General features: G+C 37.0%; 1 protein-coding gene across 1 annotated transcript in view; it reads left to right on the forward strand.

Moving 5' to 3' along the window:
• Window positions 1-25,466, forward strand: part of SMC1B (structural maintenance of chromosomes 1B) — a 35,512-nt gene that overhangs the window by 3,396 nt on the left and 6,650 nt on the right. The window contains exons 4-20 of the mRNA XM_075051239.1: window positions 504-707; window positions 1,097-1,335; window positions 1,793-2,051; window positions 3,529-3,669; window positions 4,790-4,872; window positions 5,931-6,138; window positions 8,825-9,010; window positions 11,316-11,495; window positions 12,544-12,690; window positions 13,312-13,449; window positions 13,945-14,061; window positions 17,656-17,762; window positions 19,446-19,587; window positions 21,052-21,197; window positions 22,443-22,596; window positions 24,035-24,133; window positions 25,057-25,213. Of these exons, the coding sequence (XP_074907340.1) occupies window positions 504-707; window positions 1,097-1,335; window positions 1,793-2,051; window positions 3,529-3,669; window positions 4,790-4,872; window positions 5,931-6,138; window positions 8,825-9,010; window positions 11,316-11,495; window positions 12,544-12,690; window positions 13,312-13,449; window positions 13,945-14,061; window positions 17,656-17,762; window positions 19,446-19,587; window positions 21,052-21,197; window positions 22,443-22,596; window positions 24,035-24,133; window positions 25,057-25,213 (2,707 nt within the window). The remainder of the gene's footprint in view (window positions 1-503; window positions 708-1,096; window positions 1,336-1,792; window positions 2,052-3,528; window positions 3,670-4,789; window positions 4,873-5,930; window positions 6,139-8,824; window positions 9,011-11,315; window positions 11,496-12,543; window positions 12,691-13,311; window positions 13,450-13,944; window positions 14,062-17,655; window positions 17,763-19,445; window positions 19,588-21,051; window positions 21,198-22,442; window positions 22,597-24,034; window positions 24,134-25,056; window positions 25,214-25,466) is intronic.

The raw sequence follows: 25,466 nt of genomic DNA on the forward strand, positions 1-25,466 counted from the left end.
TAGTAACTCCTTCAGATCTGTGAAGATTTGAGCAGCTAATGCACGGACAAAAACTGTGTGCCCATTAACTCTGGGAGTTATGTAATCTTCTAGTGCATTGATTTGAGCTGTTTTGCTTTTGAAATACTGGGGGGGGTGTGTGCAGTTTGTTTTTCATTGAAAATGAGTTTCAGTTACTTTAAAGAGGCTAACAAGATTTAACTTTGTCATTGTGATATGCTCACTGATTGATTGATTGTGCAGGTTGATTTAGGTTGAAGGTGTTTTTCATAGACCATATCTGACATTCTAAAACTTCTAGTGATGTCCTTTAAGTGAGGTGGCTAGGTGATATTCCTTTTGGTACTAAACTTTTCCTTGGATTTGAATCTAAAAGTATTTCCATGCAGTTCTGTTAACCATAAATATATCCGGAGATAAATCTCTACTGTATGCTCTTAAAGAAATTCATTAGACAACATAATGATCTACAGTGCTGCATTTTTTTTGCAACTTTGTTTTAGGGAACAGTAGAATCAATTGCAATGAAGAAGCCAAAGGAGAGAACTCAACTTTTTGAACAAATCAGTAATTCATGGGAATATGCTGAAGACTATGAACAAAAAAAGAAAAAAATGCAGAAAGCAGAAGAGGATGCGCAGTTTAATTATAACAAGAAAAAAAGTGTTGCAGCAGAACGCAAACAAGCAAAGACAGAGAAAGAGGAGGTAACTCAAAGTTACTCCTTTTTTTGCATGTTAAGATCTCAGATTTTACATCTTTTATGAACTTAAATACAGGTTTTCTTTAAAAAAAAAAACCACGACCAAACACAAACTTCTGGTTTTCATCTAGTGCTTTTTTAAGTATCATATAGTATATAATAACTTGGTATAATTTAAAAGGGTAGAGGAATACATGTAATAAAATGTAAATAGATGAAAGTGTAGTTTTGCCAGTATAATTGTTGACTTACTCGTTGAGTTTTATGACTAGTGCACGTTACTGGAATTACAGCTACTGGTCCATCATCTTGCGTCACTTTGGAGTTGAAATTAGAATCTTAACGATTAAAAATCCTTTTTATAAACCATGAATAAAATTTTGATGTTGGTAGGCAGAGCATTACCAGATGCTTCTCAAGGAACTGGATGAAGAAAGGATTCAGCTGCAGCTTTTCCAGCTTTATCACAATGAAAAAAATATTGACTTGGTGAAAAAAAGATTGGATGAAAAGAATAAGGAGACTAGTATCAAGAGACGGTCTCTTTCTGCAGCAGAAGATGCATTCAGAGCCAAGAAAAAAGTGCTTGGTGTACTAAGCAGAGACCAACAGCACATGGAAAGAGAAATGAAGTAGGTTTTCGAATCAGATTCTCTGATACTTGAGTTAAAGCATAGTCTGCACTGGGAATTGCTTGGCAGCCATGTATTTCCTGTTAAAGCAGTTGGGTGATACCCCAAGGCTATGGAATTTAGTTTGTAGCAGTTACTTTAGTAATATCTAGACATTGATTTCGCCTCTACCACCATGCCCAGGTTGTCAATAATTTCATTATATAAATATTTGTTTGCTATTAAATTTTTAGGAGGTTATGCTTCACTTCTTAAATTTCTGTTTTCAGTGGATATTTAAAAAAAAAATCACCTGTGGGTATGTAACCTTGCAGTTGATAACTGATTGTTTGCATGTGTGGTTGGGAAGGGGTTGTTCTTTTTCTTTTTTTGGTGTGGTTTTGTTGTTTTGGATGTGGTTTGTGGTTGTTGGTTGCTTGGGTTTTTTGTTTGTTTGCTTTGGGTTTTATTTTTTTAGGACTCTGGAAGCATCACTGATTCAGCAGAAACCCCTCTATATAAAAGCCAAGGAAAACACTTCCTACCAAATCAAGAAAGTAGAAATGTCTAAAAAATCTCTAAGGGACAAGGAGAAATCCTGTGATAAGGAAAAGCAGAACGTAAAAGAACTAGAGATAGAATTGAATGATATTGAGAAGGCATGGAGAGCATTTGAGAAGAAAGCTGAAGAGGAGATACTACAGAGAGCAGCAGCTATTGAGCTGGGAGAAAGTCAGGTGAATTGGGAGGCCAAAAAGTACTGTTTGCTAGTGAAGTCCAAAAATCCCCACTGACAACAGAGAAACCATTGTTTCACCAATAACCTGTAATTTCTAGTGATCTCTTGCTGTTGAGCTCAAACAAAACCAAAATTGTAACTTTTATTTAGACACTGTTTCATTGGCTGAAGAGAAATGATGGTGCAGCCTCTTGGGAGTGGGCTGTCTCCTTTCTGGGGGCGGGGAGGGGGAGGAAGTCAGATCTCTCAGAAGTTCCAAGTGTGGAACACTTCTTGGAAGTAAATTGCATAAGAGAGAAAGTTGCATAGAGATTTATAAATTCACCATTGTGAGAGTGGAAATGGTAAGCATCTCTCCTAGGCTGTGACATGCATCTTCTAAGCAATGTGAGAAGATAATCTTATTAGACAAAGTAGTGAATTTTCAGTGAACAGGGAGTTGAGAAGAGTTTGATGGAAACTTCAGAAGGGCTGCACACACTGACTGTCATCTGTTGATTAGGATTATAGCTACATGTGATTATCCATGGTTAGGTTGTTCTCTTTGGTTTGGTGTTTTGGGGTTGGGGTTTTTTTTGCCCTTCTTCATGGAAGCCCACATAAGTACATTGTGGGAAGATAGGATAGAAAACATCCAGTAGGATTTCAGGGTGAGAGGCTAATATTTGAGAAACGGTTTGTGAGCTGAGGTACAGAAATATGTCTTCAATGAGGAAAAAACAAGACAACAAAAATGGAAACAAGACTTGGTAGTATGCATACCATCTACTGTGGGTCAGAATCTAAAACTGAGGTAGCTCACTTACAAGCTATTTTAAGTTATTTTAGAAGGAGAGGACTGCATCACTTTACAGTAAATTCACATTTGAAGAAGTTATCTTTGCAACCATATGGCCAGAAACACTTTTAAAACTAAGTGCTAGGTTCTTTTCTCCACTGTCCCTTCCTTAAAGTAGTTTCCGATCAATTAATGGAGAACCTCCAGGATTGTTCTTCGAGTTTGTGAATCTTCCTACTCTGCACTTCGGTGGCATTTGGTCAGTTAGTCATAACTTTGCAGGATTGTTTAAAATGTTTGTTTACCTTTAAAAGAAAAAAACAAAACCCAAACATGAGAATGCTGTAATTATAAATACCAAAACTTGCACTAATTCTGGACTGTGCAAAAACTTAGTGTTAACCTTAAGATTGACTGTGAAGTACTGTAAACTTTATAAACTTTACTGAAACATAAGAGTCATTAGAAGTCTGAAACAAGACCGCAGATGAGAACATTAAGTGTAAGCTTTGGGTTGACTCTTTCTCAAATAAAATACAACTTTTTATAATGCAGTTAATAGCTAGAAAGTCTTCTAGATAATTGGGTGGTTTCATAATCTTAAGTATGATAAAGTAGGCAATCACTAATTGAGGCTGTAACAACATGAATCTCTCCACTTATAGTGGAGTTATTTTTTTTTTGTTTGTTTGTCCAGTTGGAGCGCTATAAAGAGCTAAAGGAAATAGCAAGAAAGAAAGTAGCTACACTAACCCAGCAGCTAGTAACACTTCGTTGGGAGGAAAAAGCAGATCAAGAAAGGCTGAAACTTAATCGAAGGAAGAAACAAGAAGTTGAGGTATTTGTATCAAGCTAGAATTATGTTTTAAGGAGAAAAATGTTTCTTTATCCCCCCCTCTGGTATAAATGTGTTAAATGCTTTGACATAACAAATCCTCAGCAAAGGAGATACATTGCAAGTGTTCAGTTTTCATATTGCAACAGGTTTAGCAAAATGGTTTCTAAATTTGTTAAGAAAAATGGTTGTGTGGGCCCACACTGAGGGTTTGGTTTTGAAAGCTCTGGTATTTTACAATTACTCAGAACATATGCTTAGCTGTAATCAGTTCCTGTTTCTGTAAGTGCAGTTTTTCTTTCTGAGATGTCCTACCACTGTTGTATATCTGTATGATACTCACACCCTTTAGAGGTTTATTTTGATTGCAGCTACCTTTTTGCTGAGATGTTTTTAAGATCAGTTATGTGTACGTGTGTTGTAGCTGGAAGAACCTCCTTGGAGCCCACTCTTTTATTGCACTTCATAGGTGGGGTGTTTGGTGTGAATACAGATCACTGCTGTTATTTTGTTTCTGATTTCTCTTATCATTGCAGATCCAAACATGTAACAATAAAATAAGTAATTGTTTTCCCTATGACTTGGTCACCATGCCCAATTCCCCCCCGCCTTTAATTTGCTTTAGTTAATGTATTTTTATTCAAGTTGAGTAATTGAAAATACTTGTTTCAGTGTTGGTTTGTTTTTTAGTACAATGCTTTTCTGTCAGTTTGGAACCTCTGTCAACTTCTTCATGTGTTCTTCTTGGGGAAGAAGATTGTAGTAATCTTGGCCCAAGAAAAGCACTTTTTTTTTTTTTTAAAAACCTGTAACTTACTAAAACTATGTTTAAAGTTATTTTCTTTGATGGTGCTGTGATTCTTTGTGCTGAAGAGGTTTTCTCTGAACTGTAGCCAAACGTGAAAAATCCAGTAATGGCCTTGATAAATTAATTTTCCTTTATTATTCATGGTGCAATTTGGCATCTACTATTGAAAAAGAGATGCTATTACTTCAGCATGAAATACTAGCAAGGAAGAAAATATCTATCTCCGTACTTCTGAATTAAGAGCTTTATCTCGTGCTATAAAACTGTTGTATTCCTCTGTCTTGTTTTTAACACATGCTATTTGTGATTGCATAGGGAAACATAAAACAGACTGTGGAACAGATAGAAGAGCATAAGAAACGAATAGAGAAGTTGGAAGAATATGCCAAGATATGCACGTATGTTTAAAAAATGAAAAGCTAATTGGATTTCTTGCTTATTACATGTTTTCAAATTAACATAGCAGGTTTCTAATTCTCATTATTTTCAAATTAACATAGCAGGTTTCTAATTCTCATTATTTTCTGTTCTTTCAAATTTTAATAAGAATTAGAATTCTTACTAATTCTAGTTAACAGTTCAGGTACTTTAACTGTCAGAATAAAGTAGGAAGTACATTGTTTGAAGCAGTATTATAATTGCTTCTGATTTCTTGTAGGTGTGCAAATTATGTCACTACAGGTAGGGTGTGGGGCTATTAGTGTACACATTCTGAGTGAGAGAACAGGGCAGTTCTGTAGTTGTGCTACTCTAGGAAGCAGTTAATATTTACATTGAGTATTAGGAGTACAGCTCAGTTCTTGCTTCCTGGGTCTTGTCTTCTACCTGATTTTTCTCTTTGTGAAATAAGGTATGTAAGCCCTTCATTGAGCAACCTGAACTAACTTTGGCATTAGCCCGTGTTTTGTGGAGGAGGTCAGAGTAGGTGATCTCCATACGTTTTTTTTGTTTGTTTTGGTTTTTTCCCAACCTATCTTTTCATGTGCTTCTGTAATTTGTGCTTTGGCTTAATGCTTGCTGTGTGTACTGAACAAAGTTCTGCCATGGACAGGGAGCAGCAGACCCATTGTGATTGGTGTAATGCAGAATTACTTTAAGTAATTGTAGTAGAGTGTGGAAGAGCCTTAGTGACTTTTGTAACGGTGTAGTGAGTCATAATTTTGCATGAGAATTCTCAGTCCTTAGTTTTACAGTATCAGACCTTTTCTTGATGGAGGATAAAACAGTATGGTTGTATGTTTCACAGCCAAAAACTCTCGCTTGAGCTCAATTTTGAAACATTAAAAATAGTTTATACTATAGAATGCAACTTGTCTAAGAAGTAGCTTCTTATAGATACTTAAAATCTTTAAAGATTTTTATAGTCTATGACCGCAGAATGACTTTAATTTTATAAGCTAAAGGCTTGTATAAATGAAAGAGTAAATTGCTTTCCTATTTTTGCTTCCCTTCAAAGTGAATCATTAGAAGAGAAAAAACAGCAAGAGGAAATGCTAACTAAGGAAATTGAAAATTCAACAGTACGAATGGCTGAAGTCAATGAAGAATTGAACAAAATAGCTGGTGAACTGCAGAATGCCAAAATTGATTACCATGAAGGAAGGCGTCAGCAAATGAGAGCAGAGATCCTGGAAAGTCTCAAAAGACTATATCCGGATTCTGTGGTAATTGAATGGCCTCATTTAAATGCCTTATTTTAGAATTAAGATTTAAGAGTTTTGCCTTAGACTGAGTAAGCAGCTAGAGTAAATTGGACTGCCCTGAATATTATTTTAAACTTTATGCTTGCTTGAGTGTACTTGGTGAAATAGTATTACTGAAAGAATAGTAGCATATACTGTCATCATTCTTCACCGTTTCCAGAAATAGACAGATTACTGCTTGCATCAAAGAATAGTTTTGATCTCGTGTGATTTTTGTGGTGTTTGTTTATTATTTTGGTTTTGTTTTCTTCTGTCCTCAAACTTATTTTTTATTTACTTATTTTGAACAAATGAATGGGAAGGTTAGCTGTGAGACCATTTATTCCAGAAAGAATACTTCTTCCAAAGGACAACTTTGCTTCGGTACATGATATTTTTGTGTTACCAGCTGGTCTGTCTTTGCTTATCAGTTACCATATTTTACTTAATGGCATTACTGAAGAGTAATTTAAGTGTTTTGTGTATTGATTCTGAATTGTCAGCAAGCATTGTTTTACAAGGCATATTTACACCTTTTTTTGACACTTAAAAATATTTACTCCAACACTGGGAGCCATTCCAAATAAGAACTTCCAAATAACTCTAATCAATTGAATAGTTGGTCTCTGAGTATGTCTCAGTACGATCAATCCTTTTTGATATATGTAGTCATATATAGTCAGTTGATATGTACCAGCAGGGAATTTTTTTTTTAAAATGTTTAGAAGGCAACATATCTCTGCTTCCTAGTGCTGCTATAGGAACATAAAAAATAAAATGTTTTCTGTTTTTTGCTTCTTGATCTTTTGCAAAACCTCCTCAGAATCTGGCAAGTGTCTGATCCTGTTGTTTTCTCAAGAGATTTAAGAAATTTGCTCTTCAGCTGTTATTCAGAATTTTTTCATCCATATTAACAAGGTGTTCCGAAAAAAATGATTGGTATATCTCTTTATGCTCACTCTTTGCATTGTGTCCCTATTTGAAAAGAACTGGATCAGACTGGTGATACCATGCTGACTTAGGGGAGAGATGGTATTCAGCATGTTTTCTGTTGTTTAGCTTCAGGTGCTGCAAATTTAAGAGTATTTACAGAAGTGATGGCTTCTAACAAATGAAAACTAGATAAGTCAAATTGGTTACATAAACTCTCCTATTACAGCAAGTCTTAACAGTATCTACTTCAGCTACCCTTGTTCCTGCAACAGTTTTCCCAACACCAGCATGTGAGGCAACAGCATTGCTTCTGAGCTGCTCCTTACACTCTGGTGTACTAATTCAAGATTACTGAACACAATCCGAATTAGGTCTCAGGATGGAAGGGTCACGGCACATTTCATCATCTGGTAGTCCACTAAGTACTCAGGCAGAACAGGAGGAAATCTTGGTGTCAGTCTTCTGGATTTCATAGGCAAAAAATAGCATACTGCTTCTAAATGTTTACTTCTTAAATCCATTTTAAAGCTTCTGTTCTTCTGTCAAAACATTCTTGTAATGGTTGGTGAACATTCTAGATAATGGAATAGCCATGCAGCAATGTGATTCCTGCATTATGAGTGACGTATGCATTTTCATGGATTTGTCTGATCAACAAAGTGAATTTTGCAGCTGATGACAGTTTTTACAATTTAATCTTCAAAATGGTGTTCCTACATTGGTAGTTTTAATTGGCAGGATTGCTATTGCTACAGATTCAGTTGGGCTGTGTCAATATTTGGTTTTACAGAAATCTGGCATTCCATCTGGACTTCAAATGCCTGTGTCTGAAAGTATGTAGATCCTCTGTATAGTTTTGCATGTCTGAAACATCACATGTCTGAGCTGCAGATAGAAACATCCAAGTAGATGTGATAAAACCAGGAAACTAAATAAAGACCTTTGTGGTGTTATCCTCGCTTCTACTGTTTTTCAGAAAGGGGAAAAAATTTGTCAAGAGAAGGGTAGGAAAGTAGATCAACAAGCAGAAAAACTGTTCTTGTATGAATTCACAGTTTGTAACTTTCAGAATGTGCATTAGTAGCTTTAATCACTCATGGAAAGTTCAACTGTACCTACAATTACAGAAATGGAACAAAAGATCTTTAGGGAGTGTGTACAGCAAAGAGCTAATTACTCCGATCTATGGACATGTTATTTCAGTATATGGCAAAACAGGCTTGATTATTTGGACTATGCAGTACAAGCAGTTTTTATTCTTTTCATGCTATTAAAGTAAGCAGACACTTCTTTTTTTGGGTTGAAACTGGAATGGTGCCTCTCTTGCTACCATTTTGCAGTTAACAGTTTGATTTATTTAAGACCTTATTGTCATTCAAAGATCTTACTCTGTGTTAGATATTTTCTTTCTCTCCAAACAAGATGGTTAGTTAACTTTGCTATTGTCACTCTGTCATACTTCTAGAGGTATATGCTAGAGAATCAGAGTAAAACATTGAGATATGTAACTGTAACCTCAGGGAAAAAATTAAATCCCTTCAGATTTTGAAGGCATACTTTGCAATTTGGATTGACTGCTACAATTTCTATTTTTTTTCTGATGTACAGCCATTGTAAGAGTGCAGCTGGTAGATATGCAACACATTTTCCTCTTACTACTTCAGTATCTTGTATGTGGAAATATTTCTTGATAGGTAAATAACATATTAATATTTCTCTATATTTATATCTTCAGTTTGGAAGACTGCTCGACCTGTGTCATCCTATTCATAAAAAATACCAGCTTGCTGTTACCAAGGTATTTGGCAAATACATGACTGCTATCGTTGCTGCCACTGAAAAAACAGCAAGAGATTGCATTCAGTTCCTAAAACAAGAACGAGCTGAACCTGAAACTTTTCTTGCTTTGGATTACCTTGATGTAAGTACACTTTTCTTGTTCCTGTCATCAGGAATATGTCTCAAGTTAATACAATTGTAAATCTTGATGTTGGCTCATTTAAGCTTAACTAAAATAGGCTTAAGTGTTAAGGCAAAGCACTTAGGAGGTGAATTTCATGAAGTTCCTGTCAGCCTGTTTCTCCAGCCTGTAGAGGTCCCTCAGGATGGGAGCATGACCATCTGGCATATCAGCCATTCTTCCCAGTTTTGTGTCATCAGCAAGTTTCCTGAGAGTATGTTCTCCCCCGTCATCCAGATGATTAATGAAGATGTTAAACAAGATTGGTTCCAGTATTGACATGGCTAGTTACTGGCCTCCAACTGGACTTTGTGCCACCAGTCATCACCCTGTGTGCCTGTCTCTTCAGCCAGTTTTCAGTCCACCTCACTGTGTGTTCATCCAGCCCATATTTCATCAGCTTCTCTATAAGGATCTCATGGGACACAGTGCTGAAAATGCTGAAAGACTTACTGAAGTCTGGGTAGATGATATCCACTGCTCTCCCCTCATCTATCAGGCCAGTCACTTCATTGTGGAAGGCTATCAGGTTGGCCAGGCATGACGAACTTGGTGAATCCCTGCTGACTACTCCTCCAAGACTTTCTTGTCATTCATGTGCCTGAAAATTGTTTCTAGGATTAGTTGCTCGTTCACCTTCCCAGGGATCAAGGTGAGGCTGACTGTCCTGTAGTTCCCTGGGTCCTCTTTCTTGCCCCTTTTTGAACATAGGAGTGACACTTGTTTTTTCTCCAGTCCTTAGGCACCTCTTCCAGTTACCATGATCATTCTATTAAGAGTGGCCTTGCAGTGACATCAGCCAGCTCCTTCAGCACTGGTGGTTGCATCACATCAGGGCCCATGTATTTATGTATGTTCAGTTTGCTTAAGCATTCCCTGACCTGATCCCCTTCCATCAAGGGTACATCTTCCTTGTTCTAGACTTCCAGTCTCTGGAACCTGAGATTCCTGGAGGCCAGTCTTGCTAGTAAAGATGGAGGTGAAGAAGGAATTCAGTACCTCAGTCTCCTCCATATCCTGTATCACCAGGTTGCCTATGTACTTAGATAAACCATTTCTTTGACATCCCTTGCCAAACTGAATTCCATTTGGGCTTTGGCTTTCCTAACACCATATCTGCATGCTTAGACAGTGCCTCTATATTCTTCCCAGGTTACCTGTCCCAGCCTTCACCTTCTGTATGCTTCCTTTTTGTATTTGAGTTTTGCCAGGAGCAACTTGTTTATCCATGCAGGCTTCCTGGCATTTTTGCCTGACTTCCTGCTCATTGGGATGATAGCTCTTAAGGCTGGAGGAGGTGATCCTTGAATATTAACCAGAATTCTTGGGCCCCTCTTCACTCTGGGGCCTGATCCCATGGGACTCTAGCAAGCAGATGTTTGAAGATGCCAAAGCCTGTTCTCCTGAAGTTCAGGGTTGTGAGCTTGCTTTTTGCCCTACTCCCTCTTCTCAAGATCCTGAATTCCTCTCTCATGCTTGCTGCAGCCAGGGCTGCCTTTGACCTTCCCATCTCCAGCAAGCCTCTCCTTGTGGGTGAGTATAAGGTCTAGTGGAGCATCTCCCTCATTGGCTACTCTGTCACTTGGGTGAGGAAGTTATTATCACTGCTTTCCAGAAACTGCCTGGATTGCTTATGCCCTGCTCTGTTGTCCCTGTAGCAGATACTGGGGTGGCTCAAGTCCCTCATGAGGACCAGGGCCTGTGAATGTGACACTGCTTTTAGCTGTCTGTTGAAGGCCTCATCCCCTTGTTCTTCCTGGTTAGGTGGCCTGTAGCAGACACCCACTACAATGTTACCTTTACCAGTTCTCTCCTCCATCCTTACCCATGAGCTCTCAGTTGGCTCATAATCCTTCCCCAGGCAGAGCTCCATGCAGTTCAACTGTTCCCTCGTGTGGGGCAACTCCACCTCTTCATCTTCCCAGCCTGTCCTTCCTAAAGAGCCTGTATCCCTCCACTGCAACAGCCCAGTTGTGGGAGCCATCCCACCATGTCTCCCTGATCCCAAGAAGCCCTGCAACTGCATCTTGTTTATTCCCCATGCTACGTGTATAAATGTGCTTGCATTTCATGCACAGTGAAACAGGTTATACAGATTTAAGGACTAATTGCATACAGAGAATATGAAAACCAGATCTATTTCTAGTCTTAGAACAACTGAGACCCCCATTCTGTTGATCTGTACATCCTGTCCCCAGACCACTCGGATTTAGACATGCTTTGCTATTACAACATGGATTCTAAACACTGCTTGTTTGCGTTACAGGTTAAACCAATCAACGAAAAGTTAAGAGAGATAAAAGGAGCTAAAATGTTGGTGGATGTTGTACAAACTCCATTTGCTCCACTGAAAAAAGTGATTCAGTTTGTGAGTGGGAATAGCTTGATCTGTGAAACAGTTAAAGAAGCAAAACAAATAGCATTTGATGGACCAGTAAGGTTGAAAGTAAGAAGCTGAATTTTGTTGCATATGTTTTTCATTGCAGTTATGTATTTGATGCCATTTAAATCTTCTATAAGCATCCCATGAAGTATTGCAGATAAGCACAGAATGGTACTATGCTGTCTAGTCTGTTCCCACATAAATAAACCCCCAGATATGTCACATGATTATGTTTTCCTCTGTATGGTAGTATGTCTAAGTGATTTCCTGGGAAAAAGAGGCAAATTAGAGGATACTTAATGTCCTAGTATGTTTGTTGGTATGGTCTTTGTGATGAAGAAGAGGAGGAAGAAGGAGGGATAGTCCTGTTCTTAAAACTGTCTGATTTAAAAATACAAACTTTATCTTGCTAGCTTTTCTATGAAGAAATGCTTTCAAAAATTCTTTAAAATACCTGACAGAATCTCTTAGTTGTAGATATAGACTGTGTTGAGGACTGGAAGCTTCTCTGTCTCGTCCTGCAGTTTGTTTGTCTTGTCCATATATCTATTGCTCTGGACAGTCTGTAAAGCCCTTTTATGTACTTAGTAAACCTTTTAAAATCTTGACTAAAATGACTTTAAGTTGAGTGTGAAATCATGTTTACTTGGAATCAAGTTAAGTCACAAAAACACCCATGATGTGTACTACAATTTACACTTTCTGTTTACAAACGAGCTGTTTTGCTTCACTTCATTATCACATTGCTTGGTTAGCTCTACTGAGCCAGACATAACCTCTTAAGTTGCTAGTGTGTACACAAATGTCTCATTAATTTCCTAAATACTAGGAAATTACATGATTTCATTTCCTTTTCTGATCAGTTGTAATAATACCAAAATGCGACTAGTGCCAAGAAACAACAGACTCTTTTTTTTTTTTTTTTTTTTTTTTTTTGTGGCTTCATGTACCTCATGTTGGCAGGTTTAGAACAGGAAAAAAACTTGGAGTCCAACTAAAATGTAGTTGTTGCTTGTTTCACTACCATATCTTGGTGCACTAGTTCATGGGATATTTTGGCTGCTTTTTGTTCAGATTTATTTAGTTTTAATTTATTTTTTTTTTCTTCCAGACAGTGGCTCTTGATGGAACTTTATTTTTGAAATCTGGAGTGATTTCTGGAGGATCAAGTGATTTAAGATTTAAAGCTAGATGTTGGGATGATAAAGAAATTAATAAAATGAAAGAAAGAAAAGATAGCTTGATTCACGAGTTAAAGGTAGGTCTGTTTAAAAGCACTTAACTGCAAAAGGCATAAAGGAGTAAAAGTGTCCAATTCAGCTATGGGAAGATGACTTTCTAAAAAGGTGACTTTGGAAACTTCTAGAAGATAGGACATGGTAGCTGTTTATCCTCTTCTAGTTAATAATAATAATAATAATAAACTGTGGGTCTCTGTCCTTAGCTGATGGGTTGGCTCACGTATCACAGAGGTGGAGAACCAGGACAACACTGTTGATAGAAGTTCCTTCAAGGAAGAAGCTGTTGTTCAAAGTACCTGAAAACTTTTAGTGGAAAAGTTGATACATTTTATCAACATGAAAATATTTGCAGGGACCAAAACCTGTTGGTGTAAAACGATTTGTCATACCTCTAGTCATTTTGGATGAGGGATGGAGTAGGAATTTAGGAATTTGCAAGCATATGCTTTCTTTTGAGAAATAAAACTGTTACAAAATTACTGTTGAATATGACCAATGCTATCAGCATTTACCTTGAATGGGGCCTATGTCAGTGAGGCTAGTTTTATGTAGTGTGTAAATCTGAAAAATGAGTAATTTCCAAATAAGTCACCTTTTTTGTTTTAAGTGTTTTTTCTCCCTTTGTAATACTTTTCTAGAACTTAATGAAGATCAAACATAAGGAGGCTGATTTGAAGCAGTTGGGTGCTCAATGCCATGGAATTCAGACACGACTTAAATATTCACAGACTGAATTGGAGCTTATTAAAAAGAAACATCTCGCTAATCTCTACACGGTATAGTAGTAAGACTTTATAATCTTCATATTTAATAAGAGTATTTTTTTTACCTAAGCTGTAATTACTGATGAAGTAAATACTACTTCCTTACATAGTTTTTTAAGTCAGTTTAAGTTTTACATACAGCAGTTATGACTGAGGAATTAATAAAATATAAAAACCAAGATTACAAAGAAATTTACGTGAGGCTTTTACTATTTTAGGTTATAAATTTGAATTTCTGGTAAGCTTGGCTTATCATTTAGTAACCTGTAGAAGTCTGTAAGTCACAATGCACTTCAAATGGTACTTAAGTAATTTGCTTTTCTGTTCATTAAAACTAAAATCATTGCATGCAAATCAGCAATAATAGTGGGTAAGTGGCATTTGAGGAAAAAATGTTCAATATTTTTAATCAGAAAAATACAATTAGCCTCAAAAACTGTCTCTTAATTTCTAGAAAGTTGACCATATTAAGTAAAATTACCATCTTTTTCATCTCTTCCTATCTAGGAAAAATCAAAACTGGAAAGTGAACTTGCAAATATTGAGTCTCAGCATGATATGCTGAATGAGGGAGTAGCACAAAGAAGAGAAAAAATAGAAGAATTTCAGAAAAAAATTAATGAGGTAATGCTTTCTATCATAGCTTTGACAGCTTATGCTGTTATACTACAGAAACTTCTTTCTGTTCTTGCTGACTTTTAGAACTTGGACAACTTTTTACTTTGTAAACTACTTTGTTGACAAGGGTTGTAAGTTACTCCAGCAATCTTCCTGCCTTCTCTACCTTTTTTACCAAGGTAACTGTAAACAGAAGTGCACTTGGATGTTAGGATAAACGTATCATAGCTTTGCAAGTCAACTTCCTTAAAATCAAAATTCTGTGACTTTTATGTGCCAAACATAAACCCAACCAACTAAATCCATCTACTTGAATTTTAGATTAAGCTTTGCTCAATATATACACTATAATTTCATTTGACATGGGAGAAAATTTTTGAGTTTGAAGAAGGTGGGTTGATTTTCCCCCCACCTCTTCCTGCTCTGCTAATAAATATGATTTACTCTCTGTAGTATTGAGCAGGGACCGTCCATCGAAGTTCACAGCTTTAGAGCTCTCAGTGCAAACTTTCACTGTAGATCAAATACCAGAAAAATATTGTCTAGGTCTCAAATATGGTAAGCATCAGCTTATTCTTACTCAGACTCTAATGTCCAAGTTCTTTGTAAGAAACTGTAGTTACAGGATCTTTCCTTTTTTGTGGAGAGATAATTATGTAGCCTGACTAGACCGTAATTTTTTTTGATGTGAAGTCTTTCTGGCCAACGTGGATCTGTGATAGCATGTACGTACACTAAACTCTGTATGCGCTGTCGTGGTTTAACCCCAGCCAGCAACTAAACACCACGCAGCTTCTCACTCACTCCCCCCCCATCCAGTGGGATGGGGGAGAAAATCGGGAAAAGAAGTAAAACTCCTGGGTTGTGATAAGAACAGTTTAATAGAACAGAAAAGAAGAAACTAATAATGATAATGATAACACTAATAAAATGACAACAGTAGTAATAAAAGGATTGAAATGTACAAATGATGCGCAGGGCAATTGCTCACCACCTGCTGACCGACACCCAGCCAGTCCCCCAGCAGCAAATCCCTGCCCCCCCCTTCCCAGCTCCTAAACTAGATGGGATGTCACATGGTATGGAATACACCGTTGGCCAGTTTGGGTCAGGTGCCCTGGCTGGGCATGAGAAGCTGAAAAATCCCCGACCATAGTCTAAACACTACTGAGCAACAACTGAAACCATCAGTGTTATCAACATTCTTCACATACTGAACTCAAAACATAGCACTGTACCAGCTACTAGGAAGACAGTTAACTCTATCCCAGCTGAAACCAGGACAGCACCCACAAGATTTGCAGATCTCTCGGTAATCAGTGCACCCACTAGGTAAACGGTCTCTGTATGGGTGTCTATCCTTCTGAAAATCATTCTCACTGCAGTCATAGCAGGACGCATTCAGTGTCTATGTGGAAATGATTTATCAATACCTTTTAATCTGGAGAAGAGAAGATCCACCACTTCTAGTTTTCTAGAGCTGAGAACAGCTCTCAGCACTGCTAGAGTGCTTTGTTCTGAACTCTATAGTTATCATGTCTAGGTGATACACCACTATATACTAAAAAAGTAGATAAAGAGCAGCATAGTGTGAAGATTCCTTTCACTTCTTGGGGAAGTAGCCAATATATGTGCTTTATTTTCTGTGCACTCTGATTACCCTGGGAGAATGGTTAAGGTGAGCATGACTATTGTCAGCAAATTCCTTATTCTACTGTTTTGTTTTGTGTTGGGTGGGGGTGGTTGGGGGTGGATTTGGGGTTTTGGGGGGTGGGGTGGGGGCAGTTCTTGTAGGGTTTGGATGTTGTGGTTTGGGGGTTTGTTGTTTTGGGTTTTTGAGACTGTTGTATACCTATGTTCTTTTGGAGTCCAGTTCATGGAAGATGGAGCTAACCCATGATATAACTGAGTCATCTTTGCTCTCCCTCTTTTTTGAAGGGTAGTTGATGCAGAGCTTATGGACCTTGTGCTATCCCCACCTGTCCAAATTCATTATCTGTTATGATACTAAACAGCTGTTGTCATTAGAACCTGCTCCTTTCTGCTTTTTATCAGCAAAAGGAAAAGTTCTCCATGATACATGATCCAGCAGTTAGATTTCCCAGCTGTTTTTTCTGTAGACTGTTCTGCCATCTCATACATCAGTTTCCCTATCATTCTCTAATCTTCAGATGGTACCCAGAACAGTTTGTATAGACAACCGCCAAATTCAGAAGCACGGTTGTCTTGAAGAGACTGATGGCATTCAGTGAAGTGAACAGTAGTAAAGCCTAATCTGATACCAAGAGGGTTTTCATACTGTGTTCTACTGGAGTAGACAGTAACTGGCCTCTCTGAGAAATAAGCACCTCAACTCTACTACTCTCTGGAAGCTGCCTTTGTTCCTACTCTTGCCAAACAAAGAAATCTGGTACAGACTGTGGAAGAGTGGTGCTGCAGTTTTACCTGGAAAAGTCACAGCCCTGCATCTAGGTGCTTGTGTAAATGTAGATTCTTAGAAAAAGAGAGATGCCTCACCACTGTCTGCAGTTACTTGAGGTGTCTAGTATGTGTGTAATTTAGTTCCTGGCCTCTGACCCATTCTCATCAGTCTTTCTTGGATTAATCTATGACTGCAATTCTGCATGTAAAAAGAAGCCAAAACTGTTGCATGTTCATTCTTTTGCTTGTGATGCAGGCATGAGGGAGTGCAGATGTTTGTCATCTGCAAACATTGAGGAAGTCATTGATGTTTAGGCTATAAGAATTCCAGACATCCAGGGAGCTTTTCTTTTGCTTGTTCTGCAAAAAAAAAAAAAACAACTGGAGGCTGGTTATCAGTTTCCAAAGAGTAGTGTTACTTGAATAGTATAACTTGATTTGATGTAGTATTTGATATCTGGTTAAACAAGCGTGCATACCAAAAGAATATAAACAGTACTGGGTTTTGACCTGTAAAATTCTTAAAAATTTGTTCAGTCCATTGGGTTTCCTTTTTAAATGCTGTAGGCGGCTGCTATTTGTTTGTTCAGTCCTGCCATATACACTGTGCCTACTGTTAGCCTGCTTCAATTTTTCATTAAAATTTTAGGACTGGTTTTGGTTGAAGCTTTTGTTAGCATATAGTGTATAATTAGGAAATGAGAGATTCTGTAGCAGTTTTTTTGCTGTGGCTTTGCTATAAATGGAACATAGTAATTAATATTTATGGATTACTTGAAAGGATTAAAATGAAGAACTGAACTACACCAGGAAACCTGGTGTATCTGATTACCGTCCTGTATACCATTCAGCTCTCTCTTCGTCGGTTGACTGGGAACAGACAAAACAGGGAAGTTGGTTATACTGCGATTACTTTAATTGTCTTTGGAATGACCAGGTCCTGTCAAGAAGAGCTTAGATCTGAGTTACTCTTTGCAGATCACGTGCCTTCTATCTGGCATTTGTACTGAAAATGTTATTTGAAAATTTCAAGTATGGATTATTTCTAGTTCAGTTTGCTGTTCCCTAAAGTACCTTGAAAATCCAGCCTGTAGCATGAGGTGATTGTCTGAATGTTTAGTTCTGTGAGTTGCAAAATAGCATAAACATCTTTTTTTCTCCATTTCTCTTTATTCAAAGGCTGAAGATGCTGTGTTCCAGGAATTCTGTGAAGAAATTGGGATAGCAAATATTCGTGTGTATGAGCAAGAACATGTGAGGCAACAAGAGGAGATTGATAAAAGAAGGTGGTATTTGTAATTAAAATGTAAAAAAGTGGTTTGTATTAGATTGAGCACACTGGTAAATGAGTAACTCCATCACAGGAAATACCACAAAAACTTAGAAGACTGTAAAAGGTTATATCATCACTGCAAGGATTGGTTAGTAGTCACACTGCTATGGTTTGGGTTTATTAGCTATATTCAGTGACATTTTGCAAGAAACTTGAAAGGTAAAATTTACTATTTTAGTAGCACTATTGTAGAAAAATAAAGGAAAGAATAGTTTTCTAAAATCCACATAGAAAAATGGCTCTATCACAAATTGAGGATGGCATGAAGGCTCACTCGTGTATCAAAAATCTTAAAGGAGAACTGGGTATAAGATGCAGTGATTCGGTATAGGAACATACTGTTAAGGAAAACAGAATCTTAATTTTCTCAGAGGCAACCTCAACAGGTATCCCACTCAAACAGGCATATGTCACAGGACCACAACTTTATATCTTAAAGAATGAGAATGTTAAAATGATCTATCTTCTTGTGCTACAGGTGTTTTCAGGCAGATGATAGTTTATGCATTTCCTGACATTATTTAAATACACCTTTTCTACATGACTAGTGTAATTGCTAGCACTGAACTCCATTTTCTTTTCAGCCATGTCTTCAGCTGCTAAGATATTCTGACTGGTTTTCAGTAACTAGTCCAAACATATGGTTTTGGCTAGGGCTGCAGTGAGGTAGTAGTGCAGTGCATTTGGTTGCAGTTACAGCACCTGCTGGCTGAAGTGATCATTTATTTATGTTTGCAAGAACTGAAGTCTGGTGAAGTGTAAGAAGTTAGTAATAGAACAATGAAAGGAGGAGCTTTTTGCATGGCCTTATGCTACACTGCACATACAGCCTTGGCCTTGCTTTTGCCCTAACTTGCCATCATTAGTCCTGTAAACCTGTGCTATGGTGCCTTCTTGCCCAGATCTAAAGAGCCTGGAGCTGGTGTGGTGCCAGCCTTTTTGCCTGAACCGCAGATGGAGCACTAGTAGTCATTTCGGAAGCTCAGAGGCAGACAGTAACAGCTGAGAGGAGACCTTTCTGTAAACAGCTGCTTAGTTTTACTTCAGTCCTTTCTCACAGCAGCACGTGAAGAAGTTTCTGCCATTGTACCCCTATAAACAAATACAGGTCTCAACTGAGAGGTGATAAGCAAGGCTGAATATGGCTTGAAAAGCTCTGGTCTCATGCTTCTAACTACCAGCTCCCAACTGAGATATGTTCCGTATAAAATTCAGATAAACATATATGCCAGCTGACTAGACAGCTTGCAGAGGCAGAGCAGGGAGTGCAGGCATTGGGTAAATACACAGCATCAGTGTAGCTTTTGCCCAGCTCATTTCTGCATCATTTACAGGTATATCATTCATACTGAGATACTTGAACTCTTAGTGTCACTTTCCATATTGAATGTGGCCATATAGTATCTTTATATTGTATTTTTTGAACTATTATCACTGTATTTTTGTAACTTCCAGTATATCCACAGGATGTGGTGTAGTGGAGTTGATGATCCAAATGTATGCAAATTTTTGTGTTCACGTAGAAGTTTTTCACTTTGACTATTAAGATAGCATTTTTTGTATCTTGTAATAACTTAAAATCACAGTTACTAGCCTGCTTTATAAGTGTTGGTTTGAAATACTGTACTTTGACTAGAGTGGAGTTTGAAAATCAGAAGACACGACTAAAAGTTCAGCTGGAATATAGTCGTGATCATCTACAAAAATTAACAAACAGAGTCAGCAAGTTGAGGGAGACCATTCATAAAGATGAAGCGGAGATTATCGAACTACAGAAGGTAATGATAAAATATCTATCTATCTCTATATCTCTGTCAGGGACTGAGAGGAAAGAGTGCATTGAATTACAATTTTGAATAATTGTAGTTGATGCTGTTGAGTAATTCTTCTACAGCTTAATTCAGTGTTGACTTTGTAAATGTTAAAATTGCAGTTGCATATTGTCATTTTCACCATGGCATAACCTGTCATATTGGACTACTTATTATTAAAAATAAGCTTACTTAAAAAATAAATTTGGGATTACTGTATGTACAGTGTTATATTGTGTTTAGCTTATATGAAAAGGCAGCATATGACTACAGATAAAACTAGTAGCATGTGGCTGAGATTCTTTAGAAGATTTTGAGTAATAGTAAACAACTCTGGTGCTTTGCATCTTTTTTAGTGGCTGTGAAGCACATTAGACTTAAAATAATTCTGTGAAAACCAACTTAGATTTTTAGTTGAAGTAATATGTAAATTCCTCTTCATAGTGTTCTTTATTCATAAGTAATTTTTTGTTGTGTTAATGTTGCTTGTGAAATAAATTATGCTTGTGGTGCACTGGAAAGTGAAGGAGGAAAGATGTGTAGTAGTGCTTTGAATAAAAAACAAAAGTGAAATGTAAAACTGTTCCAAAGCGGGCAAAAAAACCCACATGCATCATTTGAACTCTGTATTTTAACATTAGAAGACCATGTATTTCTGAAACTGAGGAAAAACAATAGACCCTTATTCAGTTACGCACAAAACCACGTCTGACTTCATGCCTGTGTGCGTAATTCTTCTGAAATATGACTTTGAGCAAATTCAGATATTTTTGTCCTGAAGAAGGATTGTTTGTATTGGATTCTGAAGGTACTTTGTTTGGATACTGCAACAGCAGTAAGTCTTGATTAGTTTGCCATAATATTAGTCTCTTAAGGACCATGTCTTCACGCATGTAGCGTTAGGTTTACTTTATTCTAGCACCTAATTTCTAGCAATTTAGCAGTGGTATGGGTTATATAGGGAAAGACTCTTCTAACGTACTGCCACAGATTCTTTGTTCTCTGCAGATTACCTCAGGATTTATCTTTAATGAACAATACTTCTTAAATGATTTCAGGTTACCTTAGGTGTTGCTAAATATGTTGTAGATGTGCAGTAGATGGGATCCTTTTTGCAGCGCTAAGGGACAAATTGAGGAAAAGCGGGTAGCCTACAGATCTTAGGTGTTCTAGGATCCCTGCCTTGTTTGATGGCTGTATAGTTTAGTCCGGTACAGTCACAAATCCGGAGCTGTCTCTGCCTATGTATACAAAACATCTGGATATTCCTATCTGTAACAGACTTTTTTCCCAGTGCCTTTCAGATTTTGTGCTGTAACACATTTGAATATATTGTAACAGGTTTAAACTTTAACTCTTTCTTTCTGTATAATAAAGGTTCCATATCAAGATTTCTGGTGAAGGTTTAAAAATGTAAATATTTCCCTGCAGAATGAGGAGAAGCTTCTAAAAAAAGTGAATGAAATTGTGGAGGAGCAGCAACATCTTAAGGATAGATTAAGTGCTCATAAATCTGAGGTTATAAAGACCCAAAATGAAACTGAAGAGTTCAGAAAGAGATTGTTAACTCTTAATAGGTAATTACTAATTGTACTCCTGGGAAAATTATTGATGTGATAATGTTTAGAAGAGTTTTAGTGATCAGATGTTTAAATTTCTCTTGGTCTGTTTTCTTGTGAAAGATTCATTAGAGACATGGTAACTTATATTTACAGTATGCATTAGTTAAAAAGTGTTTCTAATTCCGTATGTAGTTCCCAGAAGTAATGCGAATGAGATTATTTCATGAGAGCCATCCCATATACCATATGGAATTAATATTATCTTATTATCTACCTAGTGTTAGGTCTCATTGTGATTTCTGATAAATATGTAGTGACTTCTGATAAGCATGTATTGGCTTATAACTTGATCTCAGGTGGCATATTAAGTTTGCTGGTAGCTTAATATTTCTGTTTGAGTTGTATAGTTGGTTCGGTTAATAAGGCTTTTTTTCCTGATTTCAGTGTTCTCATCTTCTCTAGGCCTTTCAAGTGTTGGATACCTTAAACTAATATTAATTTTAGGTCACTATTTTGTCCTTGCTGTTCTTCTATATCAGCAGCTTTGGGGACAGTTTATACTTTGGTTTTCTTATGCTTGCTTATTGTTGATATGTTTAATGTCTGTTAATCAGGAGTCTTTATGTTTAAAAATTGTCACTATGGCGAGGTAGACTTGTGGAATTTTACATAAACATAGATTGTATGCCTAGTAATTAATTTTCTAGTGTGTAAGTTTAACAATATAAGACTGTTAATGTCTTTGCCTTATTTAGCAACCTGATGCTATCAAATGAATTTGTTGCAAAGAATTGAGGTGTATTTCAAGTAGGGTAATGATAAAAGATACTTGATTAAATATTGAAAGGATCAAATCTCCGTACATCTTCAGCACAGCTGAACACAACAGAGTTTAGTTGTAGTTAGAAAAGTGGATATTTGAAAATGCTATAGTGTGAACTTAGCAATGTACTGAAACTATGTCCGTGCTGCTAGCATTTACCTTGCAATAGAAGAGTTAATACAGATAGCAAGGTGTTAGCTTGTGTGCTAGAATAGTGCATGGTTCCCAGCTCCCTCTTTAGTAATTTGGGAAAATTAAGGAGATGGAAGAAGTTATGTACCATTTTAAGCACCATTTTCCTTTATGTTTAGTAGGGACTATAGAGGAAAAAGCCCTCTTTTTGTGCTTAGTAACTGTTTTTCATGCTGTATGGCTGTGGATGTTATTGGTAGCAATGCTTCTGCTCTTCAACCGGTTGGTGCCTTTTGTGTATGTAGGGAAACTACAAAATTACAAAAGGAAGCTACAGCTATAGAAACCTCTCTGGAAGAGAAAAGATTAAGACGACATAATATGCTTCTTGAATGCAAGCTGCAGGACTTGAAAATAAAGCTCCTGTCTGGATCACTGGATGACATCAGTGAAGTAGAGGTATTTAAAAGGTTTACAGAAGATAGGTATCATGGAGCAGCAATTCTTCAGTCTTGAATTTAAAGATACTTATTTTTTCCTTACAGGACTGTTTGTCTTGCACAGTAATGTTAAAATAAATGCATTGTTTCCATGTGATCAGGCCTCATCCATTCAAGAGAATAATTTGGGGGTTTTTTTTGTAGAGGGGACTACTGTTTGCAAGTATTTTTGCTTGTGCTTGAATTGTATTCCTGTGAAATACGTAAAATTGCTGTGGTACAAGAAAATTGGTATGAAGGAGTATTCTAGATACACATATGTAAGAGGACACGCGGGTCAATTCAGAAATGTAAATAGCTATGGTATGTACATAGACTGAGATGGTATTTGGTTAATCATCCATAATATAAATCCTGTCTAAAATCAACCTTTTCTCTTCAGTAGATGTAGATCCTCACAGAAATCAGGGATACACTACAATAGAAATACTCCTGCTATCAGGGGATTTACCCTCATTATTTTTCTCAGTTTTCCCTCTTTTTCCAGCATATCTTTTGTGAGGAGAAATTAAACTTTCTCCACTATTACAAAAAAGAGCTATGGGTTTTGAAGGACTTGTTACAAGTCTGTAAATTTGGAAGGAGTCTTGCTGAGCCCATTCCTTAGAAAAGTACTTTTACTGGAGGATAGATATGAATTGAGTGGGTCAGAAGACAAAATGAAGGCAGTGAGGGAGGCAGTCTTTGAAGGGAAAGGACATGAACGGCTAATCATCAGAGTATGTAGGCAGCTCAGCTCTTGCTGTTTATGAATAAGGAAGAGATGAAACCAAGGAGGTGTGTAGTAGGCATAACAACTTCAATTCCTAATTAATATCACTGAGAAGACCAGTAAGATTGGGTTCTGAGAGAATATCTTGGTGGGAAAGGGACTGATAACAACATGCAGCACGTGTTTCATTCAAGGGAAAGTAGCTGTTTGAAATCCAGGTTTACAGCATCCAGAAGATACTCTGCTTATGCTGTACAGAATTGAAGCTACTCATTTCTTCTGAGGCCAACTGAGTGGAAGATATGCCTTGACTTACACGCTTCAGAGCCTTTCCTTGAAAGGCAATTGAATTATCATGGGAACGTAAATCTTTCCAATCAGGAGATTTACAGTATGCACATTGTTCTAAATATATTACAAATAAATTACTGCTGCTTTCATCTTAGCTTCAAACTGAAATTAGCTGATGCTTTCATCTTCGTTTAAAAGGTGCATTTTTTAATTAGACTGATAAGGTCTTAACTAACTGTTCACTCCATTTTGGCTAGGGGAGGAACTACGGAATAAGTTTACCTCGTACCATGTTACCACTGTCTCCTCATTTTATATCCTTTTAATGTATTGGTTTAACAGTTTAAAAGCTAATTGTCATGTTTCTGAACTGGAATGTCCTTCATATTTATAGCTAGGAACTGAAACAGAAGGCACTCAGACTACATCAAGCATCTATGAAAGGGAAGAGGCGATTCAGATAGACTACAGCAGCCTAGCAGAAGACCTGAAGGTAATCTTTTTTGTTTGAAATTAGTAGAGATTGAGTTTTTTATCTTTATTTAAAATACTTTAGTTGTCGAAATTATTTATTCTTCACCCTAGTCTTTAAATGAAACTTATTAAAAGCACTGTTAAGCTTAAGTGCATGTGTGTTTGTGTTCTGGTTTTGCAATCATATGTAGCACTAATGTATGGGATTTCTGGAGACGTCACTTTCCCGTATAACTAAATCTAATTTAAAGCTTACCTAAACCATCAAAATAAAATGGAGAAATAGTAAATATAACTCTGATTTTTACTTCCTCCTTTACCTTCTGCCTTCAAGTTCCAACACTATAGGTTAATGACTCAAAACTCTAGAAACCAATGATTGGCTGCTGGGGGGGGTTGTACCACCTTCTCTCTGTAGTATGTTCAGAGACTGAGACTTACCATACTTCCCTCTGTAACAGTCCATTAGGTCATGTTTTCTCAGCAGTTTTTTGTAAATTTTTTCTTTTTTCCTTTTTAATCATAAGGAAAATAATTAAATGTCAGAGGCTAGGTACAGAGTAAGGGATGAATCTGTCATCACTGGAGCTTGGCTCAAAGAATTCATTGAGAACTTGTCTTCAAAGGTTTCCTTTACAAAACAAGTAGAGAAACCAACTAATCCTCCTATGTTGTATTTTAACTCGGACTTCTAGCCTGAAGGGAATTTGTTGTCTGTTTTTAAAGGTCTTCTGGAACAATGCTTAGGATCTAGTAAATTTATTCTGAGAACTAAGACTCTGAGTGCAGTTTTTTGTTTTGTTGTGCTTCCAGTTAAAGCTATTAGATGAGTGGGGTACTTCTTCCAGAAACCATGAGTGCTTGCTGTATATGTTGAAATGTCTTGGCCTAAAGGCCAATTTTATTGTTCTAGGTTTTGGTTTTGGTTTTTTTTTTCTTTAGGACCTAGAATCTGAGAAGGATATAGAGGATCATCTGAAACAGATGCAGCAGGAAATAAAATTTAAAGAGAATACTTTAATCAAGACAGCTGCTCCGAACCTGAAAGCAGTAGAGAAATTACAGATAGCTCGGGACAAATTCCAAGAATCAATAGATGGTAACACTGAGTCTTTCACAGTAATCCCTTTTGTGACTGTGAGAGTTTTCACCCTAATTGAAATTCTTCTTTCTGGAGTTGGTCCTGCTGTCTTTGCTTCTTTCAGATACTAAAGTAATTTTTGTGCTCAAATGTTTATCTCGGTTGTCTTTTTAATTATATGTAAATGATTTATTAACATATACTTTACTCTGTAGTGGTTTACTAAATACAGTTTGAATGATTGGAAAGATACTTTGTTGGCCAAATGACA

Source organism: Buteo buteo, chromosome 19 (genome assembly GCF_964188355.1).
Source record: "Buteo buteo chromosome 19, bButBut1.hap1.1, whole genome shotgun sequence".
Lineage (NCBI taxonomy): Eukaryota > Metazoa > Chordata > Aves > Accipitriformes > Accipitridae > Buteo > Buteo buteo.